Source organism: Nematolebias whitei, chromosome 11, assembly GCF_014905685.2.
Source record: "Nematolebias whitei isolate Nwh7 chromosome 11, NemWhi1, whole genome shotgun sequence".
In the NCBI taxonomy this organism is placed as follows: domain Eukaryota; kingdom Metazoa; phylum Chordata; class Actinopteri; order Cyprinodontiformes; family Rivulidae; genus Nematolebias; species Nematolebias whitei.
In genome coordinates, this window is record NC_056508.1 from 12588979 (window position 1) to 12603922 (window position 14944).

General features: G+C 40.0%; 1 protein-coding gene across 2 annotated transcripts; it reads left to right on the forward strand.

The window, feature by feature from the left end:
- Window positions 1–3023: 3023 nt before the first annotated feature.
- Window positions 3024–12565, forward strand: LOC119416714 (trypsin-2-like). Of its 2 annotated transcripts, none has more exons than XM_037683898.1 (5): window positions 3024–3054; window positions 10802–10967; window positions 11057–11198; window positions 11316–11570; window positions 12374–12565. In XM_037683898.1, exons 1-5 carry the CDS (start codon window positions 3024–3026, stop codon window positions 12524–12526), a joined length of 747 nt encoding a protein of 248 aa, XP_037539826.1. In that variant the 3' UTR covers window positions 12527–12565. The 2 variants fall into 2 exon arrangements, with proteins under 2 accessions (XP_037539826.1, XP_037539825.1); XM_037683897.1 differs by lacking the exon at window positions 3024–3054 and adding an exon at window positions 10498–10568 and having other exon boundaries at window positions 10814–10967.
- The last annotated feature ends 2379 nt before the right edge of the window (window positions 12566–14944 follow it).

Below are 14944 nucleotides of genomic sequence, written 5' to 3' on the forward strand. Positions count from 1 at the left end.
CTGGTCCTGAGAACACCATGGACTTTGTGGATAAGGTGAGGGATGTCATCATGGAGACTGATGAAACAATTATCTCTTTTGATGTCACATCACTCTTTACGTGCATTCCTGTTGATGATGCAGTAGAGGTGGTCAGTTTAAGATTAAAATCAGACACCACTCTGAGCAGCAGGACCACGCTTTCCACAGAACAACTGTGTCAACTCTTGAAACTGTGCCTGCAGTCAACCTACTTAACATATGGGGAGCAATATTATAGGCAGAAACATGGGTGTGCTATGGGGTCTCCAGTTTCTCCTATTGTGGCCAACCTGTACATGGAGCAGGTGGAAAAGAGAGCCTTGACATCCTTTTCAGGGACACCACCAAGTCATTGTTTCATGTATGTTGATGACACCTGGGTTAAAATTACATCTAAGGATGTCCAACATTTTACTGACCACATCAACTCTGTGGATAAATACATCAAGTTCACACGAGAAGAAGTAAAAAATGGCAGGTTGGCTTTCTTGGACTGTGGGGTTTCAGTCTCTGATAGAGGACATTTGCAAACTGAGGTGTACCCATCACCCTTTGGAGCACAAGTTAGGAATCATTAGGACTCTGTACCACAGAGCAGACAGCATCCCCACTAACTCAGGGGCCAGGCAGAAGGAGAAATCCCAAACAAGACAGGCTCTAGAGCAATGTGGATATCCTAACTGGGCCTTCCTGAAAGCAGAAAAGAAACCCAAACAGGACTCCAGTCAGCCAACAGGTGAAAAGGAGGAAACCAGACCCAGACCAGTGGTCATTCCGTATGTTGAGGGAGTATCAGAGAAACTAAGACGTTTGTTTTCTAAACACAACGTCCCAGTGGCTTTTAAACCACAAAATACATTACGGCAAAGACTGGTTCATCCCAAAAATCTAGTCCCACGACACCAACAGAGTAATATTGTGTATGCTGTTCAGTGTGAGGAGGGCCTGTGATCAGTCTTACATCAGGGAAACTAAACAGCCACTGGCCAAAAGGATGGCCCAGCACAGAAGAGCAACAACATCAGGCCAGGACTCTGCGGTCTACACTCATCTCCAGGCCAGCGGTCACTCTTACAGCGATGAAGATGTTCACATCCTGGATAGAGAGGAATGATGGTTTGAGAGAGCAGTAAAGGAGGCCATCTTTGTGAAAAGAAATCATCCATCATTAAACAGGGGTGGAGGCCTCCGGGTTCAACTGTCCCCCTCTTACAATGCTGTGATTGCTAGTATCACTCAACCCTCTGTGAACAGTAAACAGCCATCAGTGTGCTAATGAACCATCGTTAGGCTGATGGTCCTTCTTGAGCATGTGAGCAGCTGGTTTGGCTGTCAACAGCAAAACTGGTTGATCCACTCTGAGAAGGTGCTATTTATAAGACTGAGCTGAATACAGCACCTCAGACTGAGGAAGTCTTTCGGATGAAAGACAAAACGTTTCAACATTTTTTTGTTCTTTTGCTTTGTTTTGTTTTTTGAATGTCCAGAGGACCAGATTTAACTTTTTCAGAATCTCATGAAGTCATCACTACTTATAGTTGTAGGGATACATGGTTCAACAGAAATGGGACTTTCAATTAGTCTAGCGATCGTACTAAACAGAAACCTAGGGTTATTTTTATTCTCATCTATTAAGGATGAGTAATATAAAGTTCTAGCTTTACGGAGAGCTTTTTTATATGTTAGCAGACTATCTTTCCAAATTCAATAAAATTCTTCAACATTAGTAGAGCGCCATTTTCTCTCCTGGTTTCTAGATGCCTGCTTTAAAATACATGTCAGAATTGAACCAAGGAGCCAGTTTCATTTGACTGATTACTTTCTTTTTCAGTGGAGCAATTTTATCAAGTGAAGCTTGCATTGAAGTTGTAAAATGATCAACTAGATGATCTAAGTCACCGTTCTCTGATGCATTACTCTGCAAGACAGAGGAAAACATTGATGGAAGAGATTGTTTAAATTTGGTTACAGCATTTTCTGATAAGCACCTGCTGAGATGAAATTTACTCTCAGTGACAGTGTAGTCATTTAATGTAAACTCAAAGTTTATTAAAAAAATGGTCGGACAGAATAGGATTTTGAGGAACTATTACCAAGTCCTTAATCTCTACACCATAGGTCAGAACTAAATCAAGAGTGTGATGATAAGAATGAGTAGATGTGCAGACATTTGGGATAAAACCAAATGAGTCTATTAAATTATTAATATGCTTAAGCTATCATTTTCAACATCTACATGAATATTGAAATCACCCATTATGATGATTTTATCAGTATTTAATAGTAAGTCAGTTAAGAATTCTGAGAATTTTGACAAAAACTGAGAGTAAGCGCCTGGTGGACGATACATAACAACTAGTAAAAGTGGCTTTTCTGATTTCCATTTTGGATGAGAAAGACTGAGGGACAGTGATTCAAAGGCATCATAACTAATAACTGGTTTGGCATTAATCAATAATCCTTACTGAAAAATAGAAGCTACTCCTCCACCTCGGCCAGTTGTTCTAGGAACATGAAAATTTAATTAATTAGCTGGAGTGGATTCATTTATACTAACAAAATCCTCCTGTTGTAGTCAAGTTTCTGTCAGACAGAATAAATCAATATGATGATCAGTTATCAGTTCATTAACTAACAGGGATTTAGAGGAAAAAGATCTGATATTCAATTCAACACCAGGAAGAAAATAAATTGTAAAAAAAAACAGTAATAAGGATTTCAGATGTAAACTAAGAAATACACTAAACTAAAAATGCAATAAAAAGAAACAATAAGCCGAACAACAACAGCATGAAATAATCAGCAGCACACATCATCAATCAAAGTGGCATTACAGTGATTTTTTTTCCCACAGTGATTATCCTGGTTAAGGATTTATGAGTCTAACATCTTCAGGGTAGAAGCTGTTTCTCAGTTTAGTGGTTCTGCTCTTGATACTCCGCAACCTTCTGCCTGAGGGGAGTGGGGCAAAAAGTGTGTGTGCTGGGTGAGTGGGGTCCTTCATGATGCAGGTGGCCCTCTTCTTGCATCTAGGTCTAGATGTCTGTGATGGTGGGGAGGCTGACTCCAACAGTCTTCTGTGCAGCCTTCACCACTCTCTTCAGAATGTTTCTCTCTCCAGCTGTGCAGCCCCCATGGCACACATTGATGCTGGAGTACAGGATGATCTCCACTGCACATCTGTAGAAGGAGGTGAGGATTGAGCTTCCCAGACCAGCTCGCCTCAGCCACCTGAGGAAGTAAAGTCTCTGGTGGTGTTGTTGCCCCAGCTGAGGTTGTCATTCAGGTGCACACTCAAGTACTTGTAACTGGAGACCACTTCCACTGCAGATCCTCCTATGTTCAGATTTTGGGGAGGGGTAGGTGTGTTTGCTCCATCTGAAATCCACGACCATCTCCTTCGTCTTTTCCACATTGATGTGAAGATTGTTCTTCCTGCACCAGCTCTCCAAGTGTTCCACCTCCTGCCTGTAGCTGGACTCATTGTTGTTTGTGATGCATCCAGCCTCTGCTATATCGTCTGCAAACTTTACAATTGACAGCCTGGATGGCCAGGTGCGCAGTCACATGTGAGCAGAGTTAACAGGAGGGGGCTTCACACACAGCTCTGAGGGGAGCCAGTGCTGAGGGTTATTGTGGAGGAAGAGACAGACTCACAGACTCTGGCTTGTTGGTAAAGAAATCTAGGACCCAGTTGCATAGGGATGGGCTTAGTTCTAGTGTGAGTGAATTCAAAAGAGTTCAAAACAAAAACAACTGGGCTTTATTTGTAACAGAAGACGTTTCACTTCTCATCCTAGGCACTTTCTCAATTTAAAGAACAGAGTATGGGGTTTGAGTTATAAAGCTGATGTAAAATACATACATACATTCAAATTCAAATTCAAATTCAAAAATACTTTATTAATCCCAAAGGGAAATTATTTGTTGTTGTAACTCGTTATCCTCATTTCATTAAGAGATGTTATAAATACTGATGGCTGTAGTATATATGCAGATTGACCTATCACACCTCACAGTAAGGGTTCATTAAGTTCTTTGTTAATATAATTCACAGATGGGCCACTCTGGTCACGTGGATGACATTCTTGATAGGTGTGAAACTGGCTGGGTATCAGTCCTAAAGCTACCTTATAAGTTTTTGAAAGTTGAAATCTGAGACCTCCTCCTCTGTTTAAAGATGTTTTTTTTCTCTTTTTACATAAATTGCTTCCTTCACCCCCCTCGCAAACCAAAAAGTTTGAGGGCATCTTTATATGGGTTGTCTACCACATGATTCAAGAATGGCCACTACAAAACACACAAACAACCTTGGGGTCACAGAAGGAAGTGCCTTGACCATGTAGGAGCAGAACTTTGCCCACTCAGACCATGTCCTTCACCTCTGCTGGGAAGGTGAGGAACATTGAAATGGTGATAATCAGTTGATAACTCAGCTCCTTTATTCACCTGAGTGTCCAAAACATACAGCCTCCTCCTTCCTCCATTCCAGGTTACACTATCACTACCAATGTGAGCTTTGAAGCCCCCCAGCAACATAACTGAGTCCCCAGCTAGAGCAACTTTCAGCACTCCCACACAAGAAAGCTGGGCACTTTGAACTGTTGTTTGCTATGTATGTCCAATTAACAGTTAGAGCTCATCCACTCACCTGAAGGTACAGGGAAGCTACCCTTTCATCTTCTTGGGAAAAAAGACTCCTGTGCACCAGTGCAAAGCTAGAGGACTATAAGTAGGTCCACAACAGTTAGGTGTCTCTCTCCGTGGGTAGCTCCAGAGAAGAAGGTCCAGCCCCATACAAGGAGATTGGTTCCAGAACCCACAACATATATCAAGGTGAGTCAGGCTATATCTAGTTATTACCTCTGAACCTCACAACAAGCTCAGGTTCATTCCCCTACAGAGAGGTGACATTCAATGTCTGGGGCTAGCTTGGGTAATCCAGGGTCAGCGCACCAAGGCCCCCACCTCTGACTGCCACACATAGCACTTTACACAGGACCTGTATGGGTCCTTCTGCTGGTGGTCAGCCTACAGGAAGACTAACCCATTCAGCTTATTCGGGCTAGGCGAAATGGGCTTCTTGGGCAGAAACCTGAACTCTAGGTGCTCTGTGCTAAGCCAGTCTAGAGTAGGGCCCCAGTAACCCATGTCTGAGGAAGACTGAGCTCCTTGTTGTTTTCTGTATCATCAAGTATTATGAAATGTTTTTTTGTCTGGCTTGTCTGAAATTTGACAAACTTTCTGGCCCCATTACAAAAAAATGTGTAGTGCAAGAACAAGACTATTGATCATCAAAAGAAGACAACCTTCTTCTTCTCCTTCTTCTTACAGCTTTTCTCTCTTAAGGGGTTGCCACAGTGAGCCATCCTCCTCCATCTCACTTTGTCCTCTGCATCCTCTGTCCTCACTACAACCACCTCCATGTCCTCTCTAACTGCATCCATATATATCCTCATTGTCTTTTTCCTGGCAACTGTATTTCTAACATCCTTCCACCAATATACCCACTGTCCCTCCCCTGGACATGTCCAAACCTTCTCAGTCTGGCTTCTCTAACTTGCTCTCCCAGTTGTTCAACCTGTGTTGTACCACTGATGATCTCATTCCTAATCTTATCCATCCTTGTCACTCCTAAGGAGAACCTCAGCATCTTCATTTCTGCCACTTTCAGTTTTTTCTCCTGTCTTTTTGTCAATGCCACTATCTCCAGACCATACAACATGGCTGGTCTCACAACTGTCTTGTAAACTTTTTCTTTGACCTTTGCTGACACCCTTTTGTCGCAAATCACACCAGAAACTTTTTTCTGTCCACTCCATCCTGCCTGGACTCTCTTTTTTTTATCTTTTTACCACACTCCCCATTTTCCTGGACAGTGGATCTCAAGTCCTTGAAGTCATGCACCTTTGTGACCTCTGCTCCTTGTAGCCTCACTGTTCCACTGGCCTCTCTCTCTCATTCACGCACATGTAGTCTGTCTTACTACAGCTGACTTTCGTTCTTCTTCTTACAAGTGCATACCTCTCCAAGTTCTCTTCCACCTGTTGCCTGTTCTCACCACTGATCACAATGTCATCTACAAACATCGAAGTCCATGGAGATTCCTGCCTGACCTCATCTGTTAGTCGGTCCATCACCAGACCAAACAAAAAGCAGCTCAGAGCCGATCCTTGATGCAATCCCACCTCCACCTTGAAGCTATTTGTCACTCCTACAGCACACCTCACCACTGTCCTGCTGTCCTCATACATGTCCTGTAACAGTCTAACTACCCAGATTTCCTCATGCAATACTCGGCACCCTCCCTTGGGATCAAGGCTGGATTAACCATATGGGCAACTGGGCAAGTGCCCAGGGGCCCACAATCTATAAGGGGTCCAGGGCAGTGAGGGCACAAGCAAAATATCTGGTTATCTCCTGCTTTACTTGGAGCCCTGCACTGCACAGCTGCTCTTCTGCTGCATTTGGGCCGCTCCACCTCCTCCCAGCGCTGGTTGCTGCAGTTCTCAATTTTTTTTCTTTTTGCACTGAGTCGGATCCTCCACGGCGCGACCTGTCAATCAATCCAGTAGGCGTGTCAGCAACTGACCAATCGACGACCTAATTTTGTCCCGAAGGTAAACGCCCCTTACCTGCTGACAAACCCATCAGGGTTTTCTTTTTTAGGACTTTATTAACAACACAAAACAGAACAATGCAACAATATACAAATACAAACTCGTGAAGGGTGTCATAACTACATTTCACAAAATAATGAAAAAGAAAAAACATTAACATAAAAAAATTAAATAAATAAACAACAAAGGACCGTGACTATATAAGAAACTTGTTTTAATTAAAACACTAAGTTTTTATCAGTTTGAGATGATTCTAGCAGTTTTGCAGTTTTTTAATCTACTTAATGAAGAATAGTATGACTTAAAATTGTTCATAAAACAGGAAGGAGGGCTTATTATCCATCTTACTACAGTGAATGTGGTACTTGCTATAAGTATGACTATATTTATGGCATCAGAGAAAGCTGAGCTTAAGTTATCCACATAAAGTAAAATGTCATCAGCATCAAAAGAAGGAATGTTGAGTTTGAGATTAATCCAGTTTCTGATGTCTGACCAAACACTTTGTTTTGACATGAATAAAAAATTGCTCGAGGGATTCGTCTTCTGATTTACAAAAGGCACACAAATCAACATCAAATTTAAATCTTCTTTCAAGAAACATGGCTACAGGATATATCTTATTTATTGTTTTTAAATGATTCTCCTTCACTTTAGGAGATTTAGGCCATTCGACAAATTTAGAATGAGCAGAAGTCATTATGGGTTTATGATTTATACTGGGAGGTTTCTTGAAGGAATCTTTGTTATAATCAGTAAATCCTTTGTCGCAAACATTCATTGATAATCTTATTGCATTTGAAGTCAACTAAGTTACAGTCATTTAATTGTAATGTGGGTATCAAATCGTCACCTTTAAAAAATAATATTTTTAATTAATTGAATCAGTTGTTGGTCAGGTTATTTCTTGTTGTTGCCTTTAACGGTAAAATAGTTGTTGAATCAAGTGTTTACTTGTGTAGGTAAAACTAGATGTTAAACATCCGTTAAAATACACCAGAATGCAGGAAATGGCATCTACTTTATTCAAAATTTTCTGGGGGAGAACGAAACACCCTTTCAGTGTATCATCCCCATCCCACATTACAAATGTGCCTGACTCCAAGGGCCAACACGTTGCTAAACAAGTACACATGGTGTTCAAAGTGCACTCAACTTAACTCAGTCTTGATGATTTGTGTCAACAAGAGGACATAGTAGCATTTATAGTTCTATGAGCAGTTAGATTGTTATACATAAAAATACACTTGATAGTTAGAATTTTAGGTATATTTACTGTATATTAAGATAATTTATTCTGTATTTTCCCAGATTATGGTGATTCTGGAGTCGTGATTCTAAGTATTAATGACCCCAAAATGGCAGACTGAACAGACTCGAGACTCAGGCAAAACATCCTGATGCATGCTCAATAATCCAGGTAGAAAAATCCAAAAAAGTTCAATCTGGTCCTCTGGACATTCAAAAAAACAAAAGCAAAACAAAGCAAAAGAAATCTAGAAACGTTTCGTCTCTCATCCAAGAGACTTCCTCAGTCTGAGGTGCTGTTTTCAGCTCAGTCTCTTAAATAGCACCTTCTTAGAGTGGATCAACCAGTTTGCTGCTGACAACCAAAACCAGCTGATCACATGCTCAAGAAGGACCATCAGCCTAACAATGGGTCATTAGCACACTGATGGCTGTTTACTATTCACAGAGGGCTGAGTGATACTAGCAATCACAGCATTGTAAGAGGGGGACAGTTGAACTCAGGTAAAACAAAAAGTGATATTTATTTACAGTGCAGGAAAACTGGTGGCTGGGCTGCGGAGGGAAGCAGGAGATAGGATGAGTAATTGACTCCAAAGAGATGGTCCAGTGAATAATTATTCTGTTTGAGAAATCCTTCCTTACGGTTGGTTCGGTTGCAGATGGTGTCGGATGGAGGAGTCCAGTGTTGGGCCTTGAGTGGGTAATGCCGGTGTGCAGGTTCGGAGGACCAGAAGCAGCCAAGGAGCCAGGAGGGAGCCGAGGGAACAGGACGAGGCAGAACTGGCAGACGGACAGAGAACCACATGGTTAGTCAAAATTCACCAAATTACACGTGAAGGCTTTCCCTGATTTACCAAAGGCAATCAATGCTCAAGTGTTAATTGAACGTCTGGCACAGGTTTAAATAGTGCAGCAGGTACTGGTCTGGAATCAGGTGCAGGTATGATCCATTAGGTGCTTGTTGACTGCGTAGGGAGGAGGCAGAGGTAGAAAGAAAACTAGGAATCCCACAGTGATGATGGGGCCCTTGAAGACTGTTTCCCAGGGTACAGCGAAGTTGGCATTTTTTCACCCTCATATATGCCATTGAATATTGGAGTCAGAAACCTCACTGCCATTTCTCCAAGACATTTCCAAACTCCACTGGTATGTCATCAGGTCCTAAAGCATTCCCCTTCTTCATTCTTCTGAGAGATTTCTGGACTTCACCCTCACTAATCATTCCCACTTCCTGGTCTGCAGTTTTGGTCTTTTGGTCTACCAAAAGAAGATCATATCCACAACACAACATGATGGTGGCTGTTGGGAGAAAAATGTTCTTGCTTTATCTTCCTTAATCAAAAGGAGCCTTACTCAGCAGGATAATATTTTTAATCTGTATTTACTTGCAAGGTCCTATTTTCAGGACAGGTTACACAGATATACAGGGAGTACACACGCAAAGACCAGTCACGGAATAGATTCATTTTCATCTTGCTGAAAATTAATAAATTGTCAATAAAGCTGAATTTGTTAATCTGAAGAAGTCAGCTCAGTGGAAGAATCTTTATAAACTACAGTTAATTTAAAAAGTTTTGGACACAGGTGTGGATCATCAGCTGGTGGAGCAGCACCACAATCAGATTCTGACTCTAAGGGAGAGTCCAGCTATCCTGCGGAGGAAACTCATTTCAGCCTCCTGTATCCACAATCTCATTCTTTTGGTCACTACCCAGAGCTCATGACCATAGGTGAGGGTAGGAATGTAGACCGACCGGTAAACAGAGAGCTTTGCCTTACAGCTCAGCTCCCTCTTCACCACAATGGACCAGTACAGAGTCCGCAATACTGCAGACGCTGCACCAATCATTCTGTCAATCTCACGCTCCATTCTTCCCTCACTCGTGAACAAAACTCAGAGATACTTGAATCCTCCACTTGAGGCAGAACCTTGCCCTTGACCTGAAGAGAACAATCCACCCTTTTCCAGACCATGGCCTCAGATTTGGAGTTCAAATTTGGAATTAAAATTAAGATTTTTTTAAATTTTAATTTATGTTGCTTTTGACATAACATCTGCAATCCTACAGCAAATTCAAATTATGTAATATGTTCCAATCATCAGGATTCTGACCTTTTATTTTTCACATAAATTGGTGAGGATGATGAAAGAGGATATGTGTTTCCAGCCTCAGTACTCTTTGTACGAGAGGAAACCTGGAACTTTGAGATGGACAACATGGCAGCTTTGTTCTGTAATAGGTCAGCTTCATTGTTGTAGCACAAAGTTCCGCAAGATAAAAAGATAAATTCAACAAAAGATTTATGCGGGGATACAGTTACAGTATAAAGGTATGAGGAGAGGACAGGTCGCAGCAGAAGCTCAGACGGTTTTGATAGTACAGGTAAGAAGATATTATTATGATGCTCCTAAATTAATATCACCCTGTAATGCTCAATGGTTCAATCACTTTTTACAGTTTAATGTAATTTTAAGTAAAATTTAAAGCAAACTGTACAGTCAGGCTAAGTTTGGCTGATTTATAGTAAAGCTAACACTTTTTAAAACAACTGTTTGCATCAGATTATGCATTACAATGAAAAATGTGTGTTTGTGCTCTACAGGGAAATATCAAAATATGAACCTTCAGCATGTCTTCACATCACTGTTCTTTTGGTTGTTCTCAGTATGTTCAGGTAAGTTCTTGAAAAGTCCCTAAATCATCATACAGAAAAATGTTTGACTCATGTTGTCAAACATTGTTAAAGACAACTTTCATTAATCTTGGAAGAGCAGAAAAACATTTTAATGTCTTTTGTTACAAAAACACTGCTTTTATATTCTAACATTTTTGGAGAGACATAAACTGAATTGTCTTGATTTGTTGTTTTTCTTTAAACAAATGAAAGCATGCAGCTAATACTTCAAGTCCTCTTAACAGAGACTCGTGCACAGCGGATCATTGGGGGTCAGGAGGTCGAGAAATATTCAATCAAATATCAGGCTTCAGTGCAAACAGAAACCAGGAGGCATTACTGTGGAGGAACCTTGGTGGATGCCCAGTGGGTGGTGTCTGCTGCACACTGCTGGAGGCCGTAAGTACTGACCCCTGACCTGCGGACATTTATGTAAACATGACTTTTACTGTCAAAAGAATGCAGCTTGTTTTGTTTTGGACTCTCAGGAGCCAGTATATGAAGGTGGTGCTGAGTGAGCACAACCTGGAGGAAACGGAAGGCTTCGAGCAGGTCTTCAACGTGTCAAAGTTATATATTTATCCTTTTTACACCTACTGGAACTACAACAACGACATCATGCTCATCAAGGTCAGCAGAATAGAAGAGACCGCATGTTCATCCATTGCTCGTACTTGAACTCAGCAGAGCAGTGATGGTAGTTTTAGCTCCGCGTCTCTTTGTTGAGGCTCCGTCTTTGTCTTGCAGCTGAGTGAGCCAGCACAGCTGAACGCCAACGTCCAGCCAGTTACCCTGCCTGATAGAAACACTCCTCCACTACGGGGGGATGTCTGCACAGTAAGCGGCTGGGGCGTGACACAGGTGTACACTTCTGTGCTGTCCAATGCTCTGCGGGCTGTGGATGTGAGAGAAATGTCTAACTGCAACATGTACTACTGGGGCAGGATCACTCCCAACATGATCTGTGCTGGATCCATGTTTGGTGGCAAAGATGCCTGCCAGGTACAAATGCATGCAATACTGTTATGGATTTAGTTGTTGTCTGTGTAATTTCATATTGCAATGATAACTGTTTTATTGCTGTACACATGGAACTGTAGAAGCATTTTTGCACACAATGGCATTTCTAAAACTGTTATGCTCACATTTGCTGACTATCAGAAATAAATTCAAACGAATGGATTTGTTTTGCTTGCTGTGTAAAACTGTTTTTTTCAAAGTGGGGGCTGCGGCCCCCTGGGGAGCCACCGGGAGGGCCCCAGAAAGCTGGAGAGAAGAAGATTTAAAAAAGCAATAGTAAAATATAGAAATAATATTAATAAAAATTGCCCACTAGGGCAATCTGTTTTTAGTGGGAATATAAAACTGTTTTAAACATGTTAGTTAATAACATGTTCATGCTCAGCAGCTGTAATAATTAATAGAATACAGTGAATAAAAGTTAAAACATTCTAAAAGTTGATGTTTCTTTACATACTTTGTAGCATTTGTGGGTTTGCGATGGGTGCCTTGGCCAGAAGATGCTGTTTGGGGGGTCCATGGCATGAAAAAGTTTGGGAACCCCTGGTAAAAGATACTTTAGTGACCGTATTCTGGGATCGTCCGTGGTGTCCATCCAACTGCTGCAGAAACATTTAATAACAAAATGAAGATGTTCGCCTTGATAATGTTCAGAATGTCACCAATTTTAGATGTGAAAACCTTTTTAAAATAAAGTTTTTAGGTAATGTTTTAGTTGCTGAAGATATTTTCTGTGCAGTGAAGTGAAAAAAGTTTGTCTCGTTTTTTTCTCTGTGGTTCCACAGGGCGACTCCGGTGGTCCACTTGTCTGCAACGGCTGCCTTGAGGGCATCGTGTCCTGGGGCATCGGCTGTGCAAACGCTTTCTACCCAGGAGTCTACACCAAAGTGAGGCAGTACGTTGACTGGATCAACTGGTACATAAATAATGACGAGTAAACAATTGTCTGTGTTCTCATTTATTTTGAAAATCACTAAATCGAGATGTTACTGTTTACCTGGGTACGTGTTTAAATACTGAAAGTCAATTTACAGATGTAGTTATGTTTCAAATTCATGTCTGATCATTTTGTAAAAATCCAGTAAAAATATTTTTTCCACAGATATTTTTAGCATATGCTGTTCAAATATAATTTTGTGTTTGTTGCTGTTGTTAGTAATCCATCCATTATCTTTTACCCGCTTCTTCCATTGTGGGTCACGGGGGTCGCCAGTGCCCATGTCCAGCAATCACTGTGCGAGGGGCGGGACACACCCTGGACAGGTCGCAAGTCCATCACAGGGACACATAGAGACAAACGAGACAAACAACCATTCACTCTCTCACTCACACCCAGGGACAATCTAGAGTTAGAGTTACCAATCAGCCTAACATGCATGTTTTTGGTCTGCGGGAGGAAACCGGAGCACCCGAAGAAAACCCACGCATGCACGGAGAGAACATGCAAACTCCACCCAGAAAGGCCCCTGGACCGGGATTTGAAACGACAACCTTCTCGCTGAGAGGCAGCAGCTCTACCAGTTGCGCCACCGTGCTGCCGTTGTCAGTAATAATGACTATAAATAAGAACAGCTGTTTAAGTTATACTAATTAAAGTTTGACATTGCTGAGCAAATTTCAAAACCAGTTTAAAACCATTTTGCCGTTTTAATTTACATCCCTGCACTGCATCACATCAATTGTGTTTTAATGACAAATGTCACCTAAAATTACTGAATAAAGCTGTTTTAAACAAACTGATTGACAAGTGAGCCTTCCCTATGCAACTTTCTGTGAAGTGTGAAAAATTGCTTGATTGTAGGTATTTTTCAGTCCAAATGTACATACTAATGTATATACTAATGTATATACTAATGTAATACTAATGTAATACTAATGTATATACTAATGTATATACTAATGTAATACTAATGTAATACTAATGTATATACTAATGAGTGACAGTCATCAGTTATATACTGTATGATTATTATTTTCTCTGTATAAATCATATTTACATGTTTATTCCTTTCAAAATATTGTCAGAAACAAAATGTTTTCTGGTGTGCTCTTTTGGGTTAGGAACATCAAACTCATCTGCATTTAGAGAAACAAGATATTTACCACATCAGATTATGAGTTTTCCTGTTTTTTCATAGTCTGGACTCATTAAAAAGGATTTCATACACTTCAGAGTGTGTATTGTTAACATAAAACTAATAACCAATAACTTTATGAGGGCAAAGTGAGTTACCTACAATTAAGAAGCCAGGATGTCTCTCTGTAATGGTTTGGATGGAACCAGCTGCTCCTTCAACTCACAGTTGTAGTTGTACTCACATACAGCATGACAATTTATATTTTATGAACTATATTTTAATTTTATTTTGGATTTTGTCTTGTTTTAATTTTTTTAAACTTTTGTTGTAAAACTATTGTGCTTTTGTTTGTTTGTTTAGTTTAGTTTAGTCTTTGGCCAACAACAGTTGTTTTAAACGGGCTAAATAAATAAATGTGATTTGGTTTGAGCCACAAAATATATATATATATATATATATATATATATATATATATAATTTTTATTATTTTTTTTCCTTTCTTTCCCAGCCATTTGAACCATATTAACATAAGAAAATATCTGCATAATACACAGTGGTCAGTTTGACGACTTAAAAATTTGTCTTTAAAGAACTCCTAAATATAGAAGAACACTCTCCTATATTTTTAGCAAATGACTCATTTTCTTAAACATAATTCATTTATGTATTTTTTTTATTTTTATTTTTTTATGTATTTCTTTATGAATATCTATCTATCTATCTATCTATCTATCTATCTATCTATCTATCTATCTATCTATCTATCTATCTATCTATCTATCTATCTATCTATCTATCTATCTGCGACCTCACAAAAACCTGCAAAGATCATTCACATGCTGACAGAATTTATCTTTCATTGTCATTTCATTTCAAAGTCATCATCAGTGTGACCATTATGTTGGGGGTCTTAAATTTAGCCCATTTCACTTTAAATGTTAATGTCTTTAGTTAAATACTGTCCAGCTTAATCCAATTAAATACCTGTTTAGTTCAATTTAATTTGAATATGCCTGAGTTCAATTTGTCCAAACCAGTTTATAAATCTAAAATTTACATTAACATGTCAGTTCACAAACACTTGTATTATGGAGGAAAAACAGGGAATTGAAACAAATGTTTATTCTGATGCAGTTTTTCATGCTGAGCAAACTTTAGGGGCTCGTTAGCAGAACCAGACTCATGCAGGTCATCCATCTGTATCAGCTAGTCGGACTGGGAGAAGACAGAAGAGACTATATATATATATATATATATATATATATATATATATATATA

Excerpts from the sequence above, each read along its gene's own strand:
- LOC119416714 (XM_037683897.1), top strand. The coding sequence starts at position 10,511 with ATGAACCTTCAGCATGTCTTCACATCACTGTTCTTTTGGTTGTTCTCA. Across the intron at positions 10,569-10,813 it reads GTTGTTCTCAGTATGTTCAG|AGACTCGTGCACAGCGGATC; the intron begins GTAAGTTCTTGA and ends TCCTCTTAACAG. Across the intron at positions 11,199-11,315 it reads ACGACATCATGCTCATCAAG|CTGAGTGAGCCAGCACAGCT; the intron begins GTCAGCAGAATA and ends TTTGTCTTGCAG.